Genomic DNA, 14,378 nt, shown 5'->3' on the forward strand with positions numbered 1-14,378 from the left:
GAACTTGCAGGTGCCTTGGTGGAAGAGTGGGGTAACATCTCACAGCAAGAACTGGCAAATCTGGTGCAGTCCATGAGGAGGAGATGCACTGCAGTACTTAATGCAGCTGGTGGCCACACCAGATACTGACTGTTACTTTTGATTTTGACCCCCCCTTTGTTCAGGGACACATTATTCCATTTATGTTAGTCACATGTCTGTCGAACTTGTTCAGTTTATGTCTCAGTTGTTGAATCTTATGTTCATACAAATATTTACACGTTAAGTTTGCTGAAAATAAACGCAGTTAACAGTGGGAGGACGTTTCTTTTTTTGCTGAGTTTATATACACACAAAACTGTGCCAATATAATCAAATTTGTTTTTATTGAGGATATACATTTGTTTTTTATTCAAGTTGGTTCCAATTGTACTGAGCCTTTGCTCTGCAGACACTGAACAAAAAAAATAGGAGGCTAATTCATCACTTAACATAAGGGGATGAGACAGGGAAATTACACAATGATTAGAAACAAAAGAGATTAAAATAAGTAAATGGATAGTCTAGAAGAAGTCCATGTCATCAGGTGCATCCAGGTCACGGTATTCAATGATGTTGCGTGGATCTCCCCGAGACATTCTGAAGGAAACAGCCGGGATGCAGATCGGAGAGGCACAGCATAGAAATCGGAATGAGTGAGAGAAAAATTAAACAGAGGTTTCTAAACACAAGTCTGTCATTAGCAGAAAAGGAAAGCTTTAATTTGTTATTTTACCCTTATTTTACCTTGCAAATTGACTGAACACATTCTCATTTACATCAACGACCTGGGGAATAGTTACAGGGGAGAGGAGAGGGGATGAATGAGCCAATTGGAAGCTGGGGATGATTAGGTGGCCATGATGGTATGAGGGCCAGATTGGGAATTTAGCCAGGACACTGGGGTGAACACCCCTACTCTTACTATTAGTGCCATGGGATCTTTAGGTGACCACAGAGTTAGGACACACGAAAAACATCCCATCCGAAAGATGGCACCCTACACAGGGCAATGTCCCCAATCACTGCCCTGGGGAATTCAGATGGAGTTTTTTTTAGACCAGAGGAAAGAGTGCCTCCTACTGGCCCTCCAACACCACTTCCAGCAGCATCTTGTCTCCCAGCCAGGGACCGACCAGGACCAACCCTGCTTAGCTTCAGAGGCAAGCTAGCAGTGGGATGCAGGGTGGTATGCCGCTGGCCGAAGCTAGTGGTGCTGTATTCGTCCATAACTGACCATGGTCTCACCTGTTGTTGCGGGGTTTACCAGGGTAGCCGCCACCCTGTCCACGGAAGTTGTCATAGTTACCCCGACCTCCCCCGTACTGGTTTGGTGGGTAAGGAGGTCCACCTTGGGAAGAGAAAGGTACAGTGTGTGTGTCATGTCAGAACAGAATACCTGAGAGCTGCAACCAAATTAATTACATAGTTGTTGTAACATTTTGTACAAATGTCTCAGGATAAGTGATGATGTAAAAAGGGCATAATAAATCAATGTGATTGATAATATGATAGGAGATGATGAGGCAGAGGCTCACCTCCGTAACCCATGACAGGAGGACGAGGCTGGCCGGGACCAAAGCCCATGAGGCCCTGGGGAGGGAAGGGCATGCCTGGAGAGAGAACTCCTACAGAGAGAGACAATGACCGAAAGTCAGTGGAAAAATAATACACACTAAGATTCAATGATACAGCATCACCTACATCTAAACTATTCTAGAAACATTTGCTCCCCGGGGGCCTGTTCAGGAGGATGTAACGTTACAGAACGTTCAAATACAAAATGTATGGTGTAGAACAAATATGATTGTCAGCGACAACAGGGAATCGTGTCAGCTCTATTCATTCTTTGTGCAACGTGTCCCTCACCTTGTCCTGGGCCGGGCGGAGGAGGGGGCTTCATCTCTGGGAGGGAAGGTCGCTTGGCATCCATGAGAAAGTTGTTGAAAAACACCACCTCCTTTTTCACCTCGTCAATTTTGTCCCCATGTTTGTTCAGGATGTGCTTGCGCACAAACTCTGGGCCCTGGCCAGGCAGAGGGAATGAATTAATTCACATTTTAATCTGCACCACACCTTGGCAAGGGAGATAAAGACCAGTACATGCTTTGGATATACAATATTTCTGTTTGCCATATTTACTTCCATCCTCATACAGACACACCTTGAACTTCTTGCCACTAAGGGGGCAGAGCCACTTGTCCTTGCCCAGCTCCTGGGTGTTGGCCAACACAAACTTCTCCACCTCGTGCTCCGGGTCCTTCCGGCCCATCTTGCCTGCCTCCTCCTCTGATAGCTTCTCCTTCACACTGAACAGGGGGCTCAGCCTCTCCTCAAATGTCTTCTGCCACTCCAACACTGGGTGCATGACAGGGGGAGGGGGCGACAGTCAGTCAATAGTGTGTCAGTGTATGATGCAGCCATCTCAAATGTGTGCCCAGCCAGTGTTGAATATACAGTAGTGAGCTGCTCACCTTCCCCGTGTGTGATGCGGTTGGGAGGGATTGGCCCACGCACATGGATCATGCCACAGCGGTTGGGCATCTCATCCTCACTGGGGTACTCGCAGTTGTTGTAGTAGTCAATGGAATGGACAACACGCAGGTAGAAGAGAAGACGGTCCAACACCTGGGAAGAGATGAAGGAAATCAAGTCAAGATAATTTACTTTTTCCATTTTACCATTTCACTACTTTAGCTTCAGACAAAACCCAAACAGTTCACTGCCTAAAAAGAATGTAAAGCTGCTGTGTATCCGAGTGTGTGCCAAGGCAGATGGACGGACCTTGACCAGTGTGTCATCCCTCTCCACAGTGATCTCGGCTGGGTTCCCCTCCTTGCTGCCATCCTCTGCATCAGCTCCACCCATACTGCCCAGTAGCTCCTCCTCCTCAGCGCTCACCTCCTCTATCAGGTAGTCAGTGATGTTCTTCAGGATGGGGTTCTGAGCCGCCACCTGATACAACCACACAGTACAGTATTAAAACATCCAAGTTCATGATACATACAGTGCCTTGCAAAAGTATTCACCCCCCTTGATGTTTTTCCTATTTTGTTGCATTAAAACCTCAATGGATTTTTATTTGGATTTAATGTAATGGACATACACAAAATAGTCAAAATTGGTGAAGTGAAATGAAAAATTACTTGTTTCAAAAAATTCTACAAAATAAATAATGGAAAAGTGGTGCGTGCATATGTATTCACCCCCTTTGCTATGAAGCCCCTAAATAAGATCTGGTGCAACCAATTACCTTCAGAAGTCACATAATTAGTTAGATTGCACACAGGTGGACTTAATTTAAGTGTCACATGATCTCAGTATATATCCACCTGTTCTGAAAGGCCCCAGAGTCTGCAACACCACTAAGCAAGGGGCACCACCAAACAAGCAGCACCATGAAGACCAAGGAGCTCTCCAAACAGGTCAGGGACAAAGTTGTGGACAAGTACAGATGAGGGTTGGGTTATAAAAAAATATCCCAAACTTTGAACATCCCACGGAGCACCATTAAATCCATTATTAAAAAATGGAAAGAATATGGCACAACAACAAACCTGCTAAGAGAGGGCCGCCCACCAAAACTCACAGACCAGGCAAGGAGGGCATTAATCAGAGAGGCAACAAGGAGACCAAAGATAACCCTGAAGGAGCTGCAAAGCTCCACAGCGGAGATTGGAGTATCTGTCCATAGGACCACTTTAAGCCGTACACTCCACAGAGCTGGGCTTTACGGAAGAGTGGACAGAAAAAAGCCATTGCTTGAAGAAAAAATTAAGCAAACACGTTTGGTGTTCACCAAAAGGCATGTGGGAGACTCCCCAAACATATGGAAGAAGGTACTCTGGTCAGATGAGACTAAAATTGAGCTTTTTGGCCATCAAGGAAAACGCTATGTCTGGCGCAAACCCAACACCTCTCATCACCCCGAGAACACCATCCCCACAGTGAAGCATGGTGGTGGAAGCATCATGCTGTGGGGATGTTTTTGCATCGGCAGGGACTGGGAAACTAGTCAGAATTTAAGGAATGATGGCTGGCGCTAAATACAGGGAAATTCTTGAGGGAAACCTGTTTCAGTCTTCCAGAGATTTGAGACTGGGACAGAGGTTCACCTTCCAGCAGGACAATGACCCTAAGCATACTGCTAAAGCAACACTTGAGGGGAAACATTTAAATGCCTTGGAATGGCCTAGTCAAAGCCCAGACCTCAATCCAATTGAGATTGCTGTACACCAGCGGAACCCATCCAACTTGAAGGAGCTGGAGAAGTTTTGCCTTGAAGAATGGGCATAAATCCCAGTGGCTAGATGTGCTAAGCTTATAGAGACATACCCCAAGAGACTTGCAGCTGTAATTGCTGCAAAAGGTGGCTCTACAAAGTATTGTGAATAGTTTTGCACGCTCAAGTTCAGTTTGTCTTATTTCTTGTTTGTTCACAATAAAATATATTTTGCATCTTCAAAGTGGAAGGCATGTTGTGTAAATCAAATGATACAAACCCCCCAAAATATCCATTTTAATTCCAGGTTGTAAGGCAACAAAATAGGAAAAATGCCAAGGGGGGTGAATACTTTCGCAAGCCACTGTATTGCAAAAACACCAAATTGCTTTCAGTGTGTGTTGTACCTCCACAGCATCTCCCCGGGCCTTTTGGCTCCACAGCCTGCCTCTGCCGTCCAGGGAGTGGATGAGTTTGGCTGACAGTTTGATGTCATTGCGCAGCACCTGTTTGTGCTGAGTGATGCCGTTGATGTTGCGGACCCTCCGGGCCAGGTCTCTGTTCACCCCCGGGGCCAGCTCACAGTCACGCAGCTACACACAGCCGAGAGGACACATACAGGGTCAGAGCACACTCACTAACCAGCTGTGTGACTCAAGTGCAATATCTTGCTCATCATCGGGTTACAGTTCCAGAACTACCTAATATTGTAGTCTTGATTACAAAGGTTGTTAAACTCACTCTGATGTTCTGGAGGTTCCAGCAGGTCTCCTTGATGTTGACACTACGGTCAAATGTCACCCAGCAGCGTCGGAAGAACCTGACACAGATGGAGAGGTGGTTAGAGGTCTACATACATGAGGTGAATGACAGAAGTCACATTTTCAACCGTCCACTAAAGTACATTAGCAGCAAAGAGGGTCCAGCTGTGGATATGGTCACGTGGAAGTGGAACTAACCTGCGCTCTGGTTGGGGATCAGACAAGCACACTCGCATGAACCCAGGATATCTCCGACATAGCTGAGGGAGGCAAAAACAGCAGGTTAGTTCTTCCTCCTGGATGCCTCCAGTCATTGTGTGTGTGGGTAACAGCTGTATCTGGAGTCCCTTGTATCAATGTAACTTCAGAGTAGTGTCATTCTGACAGTCCATAGTGTTCAGTATGTTTGTACAGTCAAATTGCTTGAACTCACAGCTATGATCTCGGCCTTGGAGATGGTGGGGGCGATGCTCCTCATGAATAAAGAGCAGGTCCTGTGGAGAGGCCTGGGTCTCAGGGGCTGGTCCTCCTTAGGTTTTTTCTCCTCTTCCTTCTCCCTCTCTCTCGCCATTTCCTTTGGTTTCTCCTCTTTGCTTTTCTTTCCGTCAGCTACACAATTTGAGTGGAGCAGAGAAGTTATTACCTGAGATTGTCAAAAATATATTTGAATACTAGAATTTGTGAAAACAGTGACCCCAACGCAGTCCCATCATCGCTCACCTTCACCCTCTTCTTCCTCCTCTTCATCCTTGTCCTCCCCTTCCTCCTTTTCCTCACCCTCATCCTTTTCCTCACCCTCATCCTCCCTCTCGGCAGGTTTATCAGAGGAATGATGGGAGTTGGAGTCAGAGTCAGAGTCACTCTCAGAGGCACTGGCCTCATCTTCACTGTCTCCACTGTGCTTCCGCTTCCTCTTCTTACTCAGCTAACACACGGGAAGGAAAATAGGTTGTGGTGAAGGTCAATAGATACATCACTGATCCAAATCAATTAGCCCAAATCCTAACTTGAAAACTGTGTGTGTACACTCAAGTTTTTGTGGAAATTTCCCACTGTAATCAATGAAAGATTACAAACTTTCACGCAGATCTCAAGTTAGGATTCGGCCCATTAAGAGCAGAAAGACGGAATAAGACACATGGATGCTAGACACTAACCTTCTTAGGCTCAGGGACAACTTCTTTGCTTTTCGCCTCTTTTTCTCCTTTCTCTTCTCCCTCACTCCCTTCTTCTGCTGCCTCACCACCACCGTTTGCACCCTTCTCCGTGCTGCAGGCATCACTCTCCCCCTGTGGCAGAGTTCGATTACATCAACAAGCATTTTGCTACATCCGCAATAACATCTGCTAAATATGTGTATGTGACCAATAAAATGTGATTTAAAATTTGATGACTTCTTGTTCGAGGGGGAAGAGTAGAGCAGGGCAAATAAAAGTGGTTACGACAAGACAACATACATTCTCCTCTTTGTCGGCTGGGGGTTTGCGGTCATTGTCCAGATTCTTATCCTTGGGCTCCTCTTTTTTGGGGGGTTCAGTTCCCGGACCAACAGCTGCCACCCTTTCAGCTCTCTCTCTCTCCTCTTCCTCCTCAGACGGCAACTCCAAGATGCGCAGGTCATGATCTGTCCCTCCCTCCATCTTTATCACCGCTGAAGGACAGAGGAAAGGGGTTAGGACAGTGGTCACCAACCGGTCGATCGTGATCGACTGGTCGATCTCCAAGGCAGAGAGCAAATCAAGTGCACCTATAGGCCTACTGATGGCCAATCAGATAGCTCAGATCAGTGTCTGCAGTTTCCTCAAGCATAAACTGTAAAAAGAAGCCTCAATCGAACAGCAAAGTTGATACTGTGAGATTTAAATACCATGACTAAAGAGTGTCAATGAATACAGCAAAGAGCTGCTGTTATGAGAAAGTTCATACCTAAGTTGTTATTCAGCACTTCACTGTCAACACTTTGTTCAAAACTTTTATAAGCCATTAAAACCTGCATCTCCCTACTTCCACTCACACTACAACCAACCCTGCAGCTGCAATGCATGAGTAGCAAATTGTATAGATAAGCTTGTGTTATTATTAGCGGCTTGTCTTTTTTCATATCGAGAAATATTAAACTTTCTCTGGTCATAGGAGTAACAACATGAATTGGTGCATGAGGCAGAAATAATGCAGTGCGACTCGAGTTTCGCCTTCAGCAGGAATAATGTGTGCCCTTTTTGGTCAGTCTCAGTGGGGGGACGGTGAGACAGCCTCTCTGCTGCCCTCTCCCTCCCTCCCCTTAGACTGACCATCAGACGCAGGCCATCAGTCCAGTAAATTTTTAAAAAGCAAATTATGCTCACTCAGGTGTGCCTCAAGTAATACAACAAATTATATATTACCAGTGTGATCATATACCTCAAATTTTGAAATATAATTTCAAAATTGTCTGAGAAGAACATTGTACAAACCTCATTGCTAAATAACTGTTTTTAATAGGTTAATGTTGCATAGTCTTACGTTTTATAAGTCATGTTACAAAATTCTGAGTGGTAGATCTCGGCTTGCATTTTGACTCGGAAAGTGATATCGAATCAGAAAAGGTTGGTGACCACTGGGTTAGGATATAGAACCTGTTGAGGTAAGTAAACCCACCAACAAATACTAACACTTCACTCATCCTGACACTCCTCGAAACTAAGGTTGACATCAAAATACTCTGCAAGAGAGATGAATGAAGCCATTAGAGACGTCTCCCACAGCCACCCACCTCCAACCATTCCCACTACTCTACCTGCATCCAAGACCTTCATGATGGCCTGGGCCTTCTCCATGTCTAGGGAGACAGTGTCGAACCAGCCGTTCTCCATCAGGAACATGTAGACATTCAGCCGGTTCTGCAAGGCACTGTGGGCCTCAGCCTTCCGCCGGCCCGCCTCATCCGGGTGGTACTTGGATCTGAACCTGAGTTCACACCAATGTCCCCAAAAGAGCACGGGAGAGAGAGACAGGGGCAGGGATGGAGGGGAGGAGAGAAGAATGTTAGAGAATGCCCTTGTATGCGTGGCCAGGCCAAATAAACTGGCCTACAGCACTGAACTGGGACCAATATACTTCAATTCGATACCCAAACAGTAAATCACATAAAAATTAAAAATAAACACTGAGGACAACTGTTTTTTATGAACATTCCTGTATCCTGCAATGCCTTATTAGGGGGGAACACAGCATGTCCATAAATTAAATGCAACTACACTATATACTCAAAAGTATGTGGACACCCCTTCAAATTAGTGGATTTGGCTATTTCAGCCACACCCATTGCTGACAGGTGTATAAAATTGAGCACACAGCCATGCAATCTCCATAGACAAACATTGGCAGTAGAATGGCCTTACTGAAGAGCTCAGTGACTTTCAACATGGCACCATCATAGCATGCCACCTTTCCAACAAGGCAGTTTATCAAATTTCTGCCCTGCTAGAGATCCCCCGGTCAACTGTAAGTGCTGTTATTGTGAAGTGGAAACGTCTAGGAGCAACAACAGCTCAGCCGTGAAGTGGTAGGCCACACACGCTCACAGAACAGGACCGCCGAGTGCTGAAGAGCGTAGTACGTAAAAACCGTCTGTCCTCGGTTGCAATACTCACTACAGAGTTCCAAACTGCCTCTGGAAGCAACGTCAGCACAAGAACGATTCGTCGGGAGCTTCATGAAATGGGTTTCCATGGCCGAGCAGCTGCACACAAGCCTAAGATCACCATGCGCAATGCCAAGCGTCGGCTGGAGTGGTGTAAAGCTCACCGCCATTGGACTCTGGAGCAGTGGAAACGCGTTCTCTGGAGTGATGAGTCACGCTTCACCATCTGGTAGTCCGACGGACAAATCTGAGTTTGGCGGATGCCAGGAGAACGCTACCTGCCACAATGGATAGTGCCAACTGTAAAGTTTGGTGGAGGAGGAATAATGGTCTGGGGCTGTTTTTCATGGTTCGGGCTAGGCCCTTAGTTCCAGTTAAGGGAAATCTTAACGCTACAGCATACAATGACATTCTAGACAATTCTGTGCTTCCAACTTTGTGGCCCTTTCCTGTTTCAGCATGACAATGCCCCCGTGCACAAAGTGAGGCCCTACAGAAATTGTTTGTCGAGATTGGTGTGGAAGAACTTGACTGGCCTGCACAGAGCCCTGACCTCAACCCCATTGAACACCTTTGGGATGAGTTGGAACGCAGACTGCGAGCCAGGCCTAATTCCCCAACATCAGTGCCCGACCTTATTAATGCTTGTGGCTGAATGGAAGCTAGTCCCCCGCAGCAATGTTGCAACATCTAGTGGAAAGCCTTCCCAGAAGAGTGGAGGCTGTTATAGCAGCTAAGGGGGAGAACCAACTCCATATTAATGCCCATGATTTTGGAATGAGATGTTCGACGAGCAGGTGTCCACATACTTTTGGTCATGTAGTGTATCTAGGTCCACTCAAGTGACTGCCATATGAAGAAACACTTTTGTTCTGCACCTGGAAATGCTCTGGGGTCTCTGGGGTTTGAGGTGCTACTGTAGATTCTTCACAAAGTTTGCATGGTGTTATGTTTGTGTGTGAGTATAGCCGTTTGTGAAACATATCAGGATGCTTTAGGTCAACTCACCAAAAATAACTCACAAAGGCAAAATGGACACAGATATTAAAATAAAAGAACATAACACAGTTCAGAATTTTACAGTTCAGAAGAGCAAATTTGCCATGGTGTGGACAAAATTTACCTTTTTTTCTCCCAGTCTAACAACACATATATACTGAGAGGGGTCTCTTCTGTAAAAATGTGCTCCACTTCACCCCCCTACTGTGTTTGTGTGCGCACACAATTTCGTTTTCGGTTTTGGGATTCGATTTGATCCAAATATAAAAACAAAATGGGGGAAAAAAAGCATCACATACTAAAGAAAATAAAATATATTTCCATGCGCGCAAGTGGTTTATTTGTCTGTCTAGCTAGTATCCCTGGTACTGTACGTCTAAGAGCAACTGCATTGTGCGCAGTGCGAGCCCTAGCTGTCTAACAACGATTCCTGCGAGGAGTTCCAGTTTTTTTCATCTTCAAAAACCTTGTTGTGAAGGGCGGGGGGAGGAGTGGAAGGGAAGAAGGTTTGGTTAAGAAAACAAAAAAAGAGCATTGACATTGTATCATGATCCCTGGACACACCTGTGAAAAGTGTGATAAGCAAAACCGACAGTCATACTCTTAAGAACTGTGTCAACCAACAATCCACTCACTTAAGAGCCAAATCTCTATCCTATACGGTTTACTAGCTAGGCTATTTACTGACCTCTCTATTCGTGATGGTAACCGCCCATAGTATTAACCGATTATTCTTATCTAAAGGTGGCATGGTATTCATGATAAGCCTGCCCAAAATACCAAGTATTTTCTTAACACTTTCAATAATAGATCAAAATCGTTATAGATAAAAATGTATTTAAAAAAAAATGTTCCAGATGTTTTAAATACACCCATTTAACTATACCCCTTTTTAGTTAGACACCCAACTAAAAGTATTGTATGTCTATATATCGCAGCCTGTCAAATATAGGCCTAACATAATCCACAAACTACACTGTCTTTACCCAGCCATTAACGAACGGCTCCGATCTCAACTATAGCGTCAGATCCATTTGACTGACAATTTCTGTGAATAGAAAGGTTGTCAGTGTTGCCAACCTAATTCACAGCAAACTGATCATTAATAAGAATAATAGAGCAGCAAAGGCTATGATAATCGTACCACTCTTCATCTTTGTGAGCAAGGAAGAAGTCCTGCATCTGCTGCCGTCGGAAGTCTATCTTGTACTCATTATAACGTTTGACTGCCTCGGTCTCATCCACAGAGTCATCCAGGGACAGAAGGAACTCCTTAAAGCTCTTTATCACTGGAGGCGGCAGGCCCAGATCCATATCATGGATGTTTCCTAGCCTAGAAGACAAATGACAGGGTTAAAAAAAGAGTGTGAGATAACCAGTTACTTAGAAACGTTGACTACCTAAGGGCAAGCTAATCTATTGGGTGGAACAGTCACAGCTCCAGTCAGGGACATGGTGCCGTTGGTTTGTCATCTGCTTTCCACAGATGACAAAGACAGCTTCTCTGCATGAACAGGTTGGTTGTGCCCAGTCTACTCTCCTCACCTTGCCTGGATGGGGATACCATGGTGAGGCTGCATGAGGTGAAGGTCAGGGTGGCCCCAAGGCTGTGGAGGGGCATAGCTGGGGCCTCCGCCACCACCGTAGCCCAAGTCATACCCACCATGGTAGGGATCTCCTCCATGGTCATCCCTGTTCAAAACAGAGGGAAGATTAGCTCAAACATTTTAGACTTGAAGACAGTGATGTAGGTTGTGTAGATTAATTTGATTCTCACCAATCTCTCCTCATGCGTTTCTGTTGGGGACTCATGTCGTGCCTGGGTGGGGAGAACCTCTCCCTGCGACCTCTCTCGTAGTCCCGATACTCCCCCCGGCTACGCCGCTCCCTGCCCCTGTCCCACTCCCTGGCAGATGGGCGCCAGTAAACGGAAAGAGCAAAAAGATACATGTGAAACACCATGCATGCATAACATGGATTGGAAATGTTGCTTCCCATGTTACTAGTGTGCCATTAATTATCTCGTTTTATACACAGTCCCTCTTCCTCACCTGTCATTCCAGTCATCCCTACGCCTTTCCTCTCTCTCTCGGGAGCGGTCATAGTTGTCGCTCCTCTCACGACGGAACTTGTCTCTCCTTCTGCGATCATATTCATCATCACTGTCCGCCATCGCCCTAAATTTTAAGTCAGTGGACAAATGAGCATAAATAAACAGTCAAATGATAAGTGGTAGGTAGCTATTGAGGCAGCAAACAAATGAAATCGAACAAGTTATACAGGGCCTTAGTAATCAAGCTAATATAATCATAATTTGTTAAATTCCAACTTAACACCAACATTATTTTGTCCTTAGCCTAATGTGTGTAGCAAAGCAGTTGCCTCCTGATTGATCTCTGCTACTGGGAGTCACATGACCAGTTAGCGAACCCATAGCATTTCAAGTAGCTAACTAGCTGTTTAGGTAGCTAACGTTAACTAGCTAGGGTTTGCGCCGCGTTAGCTAGCTTGAATATCTGTTTTTCAAAGTAGGTTAAGTGAAGCTAGCCACCTAGCTACTTCTTTCTCAATGGTAGCTAGCTGTAGTTTAATTAGGTACTTCCAATTTACTGCTAGTTTAGTTTACATTTTCATAGTAGTAAGCTAAAGTTAGCTTAGCTAGCGTCCCCATCGCTGTAATTTAGCTAGCTATCTAACTAGCCGTTAGTTTGAAGTTGCTAGTTAGTACCGGTAGACGCAAACAAAGCAAGGTCGGTGCTGTTACTAGGCCGTTGTATTTTGCCGTTGTATTTTACGTGCTACAAAACATAATATGCTGTTACTTTCTTTACATAACATCAGCTTTAGTATACATCCCGTGACAGCATGAAATTAAACTTTATAGGAGGTAGATTACCTGTTAATAAATCACTTTCTTTTAGCAATCCTGCGTGGTCTCTTCCTGGCGCCGCTGTTAGACAGGAAACAAATTTCCCGGATGTTGACTGACACGGAAGTTGGATTATACATTCAAAATGCATATTTAGTAAAGTACATAGCCAAGCGCACAGGTTTAAGAAAAAGGAATAAATAAAACATATAATAATAAAAAAACTTTTACAAACGTTACAGAGTTCTTATATACATTTAATTATACATATCATATATCAGGTTGTATGTTTCAGAGGCAGCATATGAGTTTCTGGGCATGTTTGTTTTTAACAAATCTTAATGATTGCACAAAAATATGAATCATAAAGGGGTAGTCTTCAAAAATATACACTGAACAAAAATAAAACGCAACATGTAAAGTGTTGGTCCCATGTTACATGAGCTTAAATAAAAAATACCAGAAATGTTCCATAAGCACAAAATGATTATTTCTCACACATTTGTTCACATCCCTGTTAGTGAGCATTTCTCCTTTGCCAAGATAAACCATCCACCTGACAGGTGTGGCATATCAAGAAGCTGATTAAATGGCATGATCATTACACAGGTGCACCTTGTGCTGGGGACAATAAAAGGCCACTCTAAAATGTGCATTTATGTCACACAACGCAATGCCACAAATGTCTCAAGTTTTGAGGGAGTGTGCAATTGGCATGCTGACCACAGGAATGTCCACCGGAGCTATTGCCAGAAAAGTGAATGTTTATTTCTCTACCATAAGCTTCCTCCAACATAATTTTAGAGAATTTGGCAGTACCTCCAACTGGCCTCACAACTGCAGACCAAGTGTATGGCGTTGTGTGATGCTGATTTCAACATTGTGAACAAATCAAATGAAATCAAATGTTATTTGTCACATACATGTGTTTAGCAGATGTTATTGCGGGTGTAGCGAAATGCTTGTGCTTCTAGCTCCGACAGTGCAGTAATATCTAACAAGTAATATCTAACAGAGTGCCCCTTGGTGGCAGTGGAGTTATGGTATGGGCAGCATGCAGTAATATCTAACAAGTAATATCTAACAGAGTGCCCCATGGTGGCAGTGGAGTTATGGTATGGGCAGGCATAATCTACGGACAACGAACACAATTGCATTTTATCGATGGCAATTTGAATGCACAAAAATACCGTGACGAGATCCTGAGGTCCATTGTGAGGCCAATTTTTCTTAAGGTATCTGTGACCAACAGATGCATATCTGTATTCCCGGTCATGTGAAGTCCATAGATTAGGGCCTAATGAATTTATTTCAATTGACTGATTTCCTCATATGAACTGTAACTCAGTAAAATCAATGAAATTGTTGCATGTTGCGTTTATATTTTTGTTCAGTATATGTTGACTGACTGCTGGGGCGCCGATTCTGCAACAGAAACCGTTTACTCCCAGTTTACTCCAAACGGAAAACGCAAACGAGAGTTTCTATTGGACAAATTCAGGGAGGTCCCTCCCGGTTTCACCCCGTTTGCTCTGTTTGCTTCAGTTTGGATCTTAAACAGTAAACGGTTTCCATAATGAATAGACCCCTGGCCTTGAAAGTGTATTGTTTGTGTGAGTATGAAAAATGTATGCACTCACTATAAACTGTAAGTCGCTCTGGATAAGAGCGTCTTCTAAATGACTAAAATGTAAATTTAAATGTGTGAGTTTCTGGCAGTATACTCTAGTCTAGTAAGTGGCGGTTATGACACATTTATTGGATGCCAACCGCCATTAAACCTCATCGAAGTTTCCGGCAGGCCAGAAACAGCGGCGCGTTTTGGTTGTTAGCTATAATGTTTATGTTTGAGCTGAGCCACCACACGTGGGAGCCGGCGACTGGAAA

General features: G+C 44.5%; 1 protein-coding gene across 1 annotated transcript; it reads right to left on the bottom strand.

Moving 5' to 3' along the window:
- Window positions 1-346: 346 nt before the first annotated feature.
- On the bottom strand, window positions 347-12,597 carry LOC121579836 (serrate RNA effector molecule homolog). Its single transcript, XM_041894763.1, has 20 exons — window positions 12,519-12,597; window positions 11,674-11,799; window positions 11,400-11,543; window positions 11,168-11,314; window positions 10,767-10,955; window positions 7,778-7,947; window positions 6,459-6,652; window positions 6,159-6,290; window positions 5,722-5,926; window positions 5,435-5,610; window positions 5,200-5,261; window positions 4,982-5,060; window positions 4,648-4,833; window positions 2,803-2,973; window positions 2,493-2,646; window positions 2,183-2,376; window positions 1,888-2,044; window positions 1,557-1,646; window positions 1,267-1,369; window positions 347-618 (listed from the first exon to the last, which is right to left on the bottom strand). The coding sequence occupies exons 2-20, from the start codon at window positions 11,793-11,795 to the stop codon at window positions 543-545; spliced, it is 2,751 nt and encodes a 916-aa protein (XP_041750697.1). The 5' UTR covers window positions 11,796-11,799; window positions 12,519-12,597; the 3' UTR covers window positions 347-542.
- Window positions 12,598-14,378: the final 1,781 nt, after the last annotated feature.

Source organism: Coregonus clupeaformis, chromosome 13, assembly GCF_020615455.1.
Source record: "Coregonus clupeaformis isolate EN_2021a chromosome 13, ASM2061545v1, whole genome shotgun sequence".
Lineage (NCBI taxonomy): Eukaryota > Metazoa > Chordata > Actinopteri > Salmoniformes > Salmonidae > Coregonus > Coregonus clupeaformis.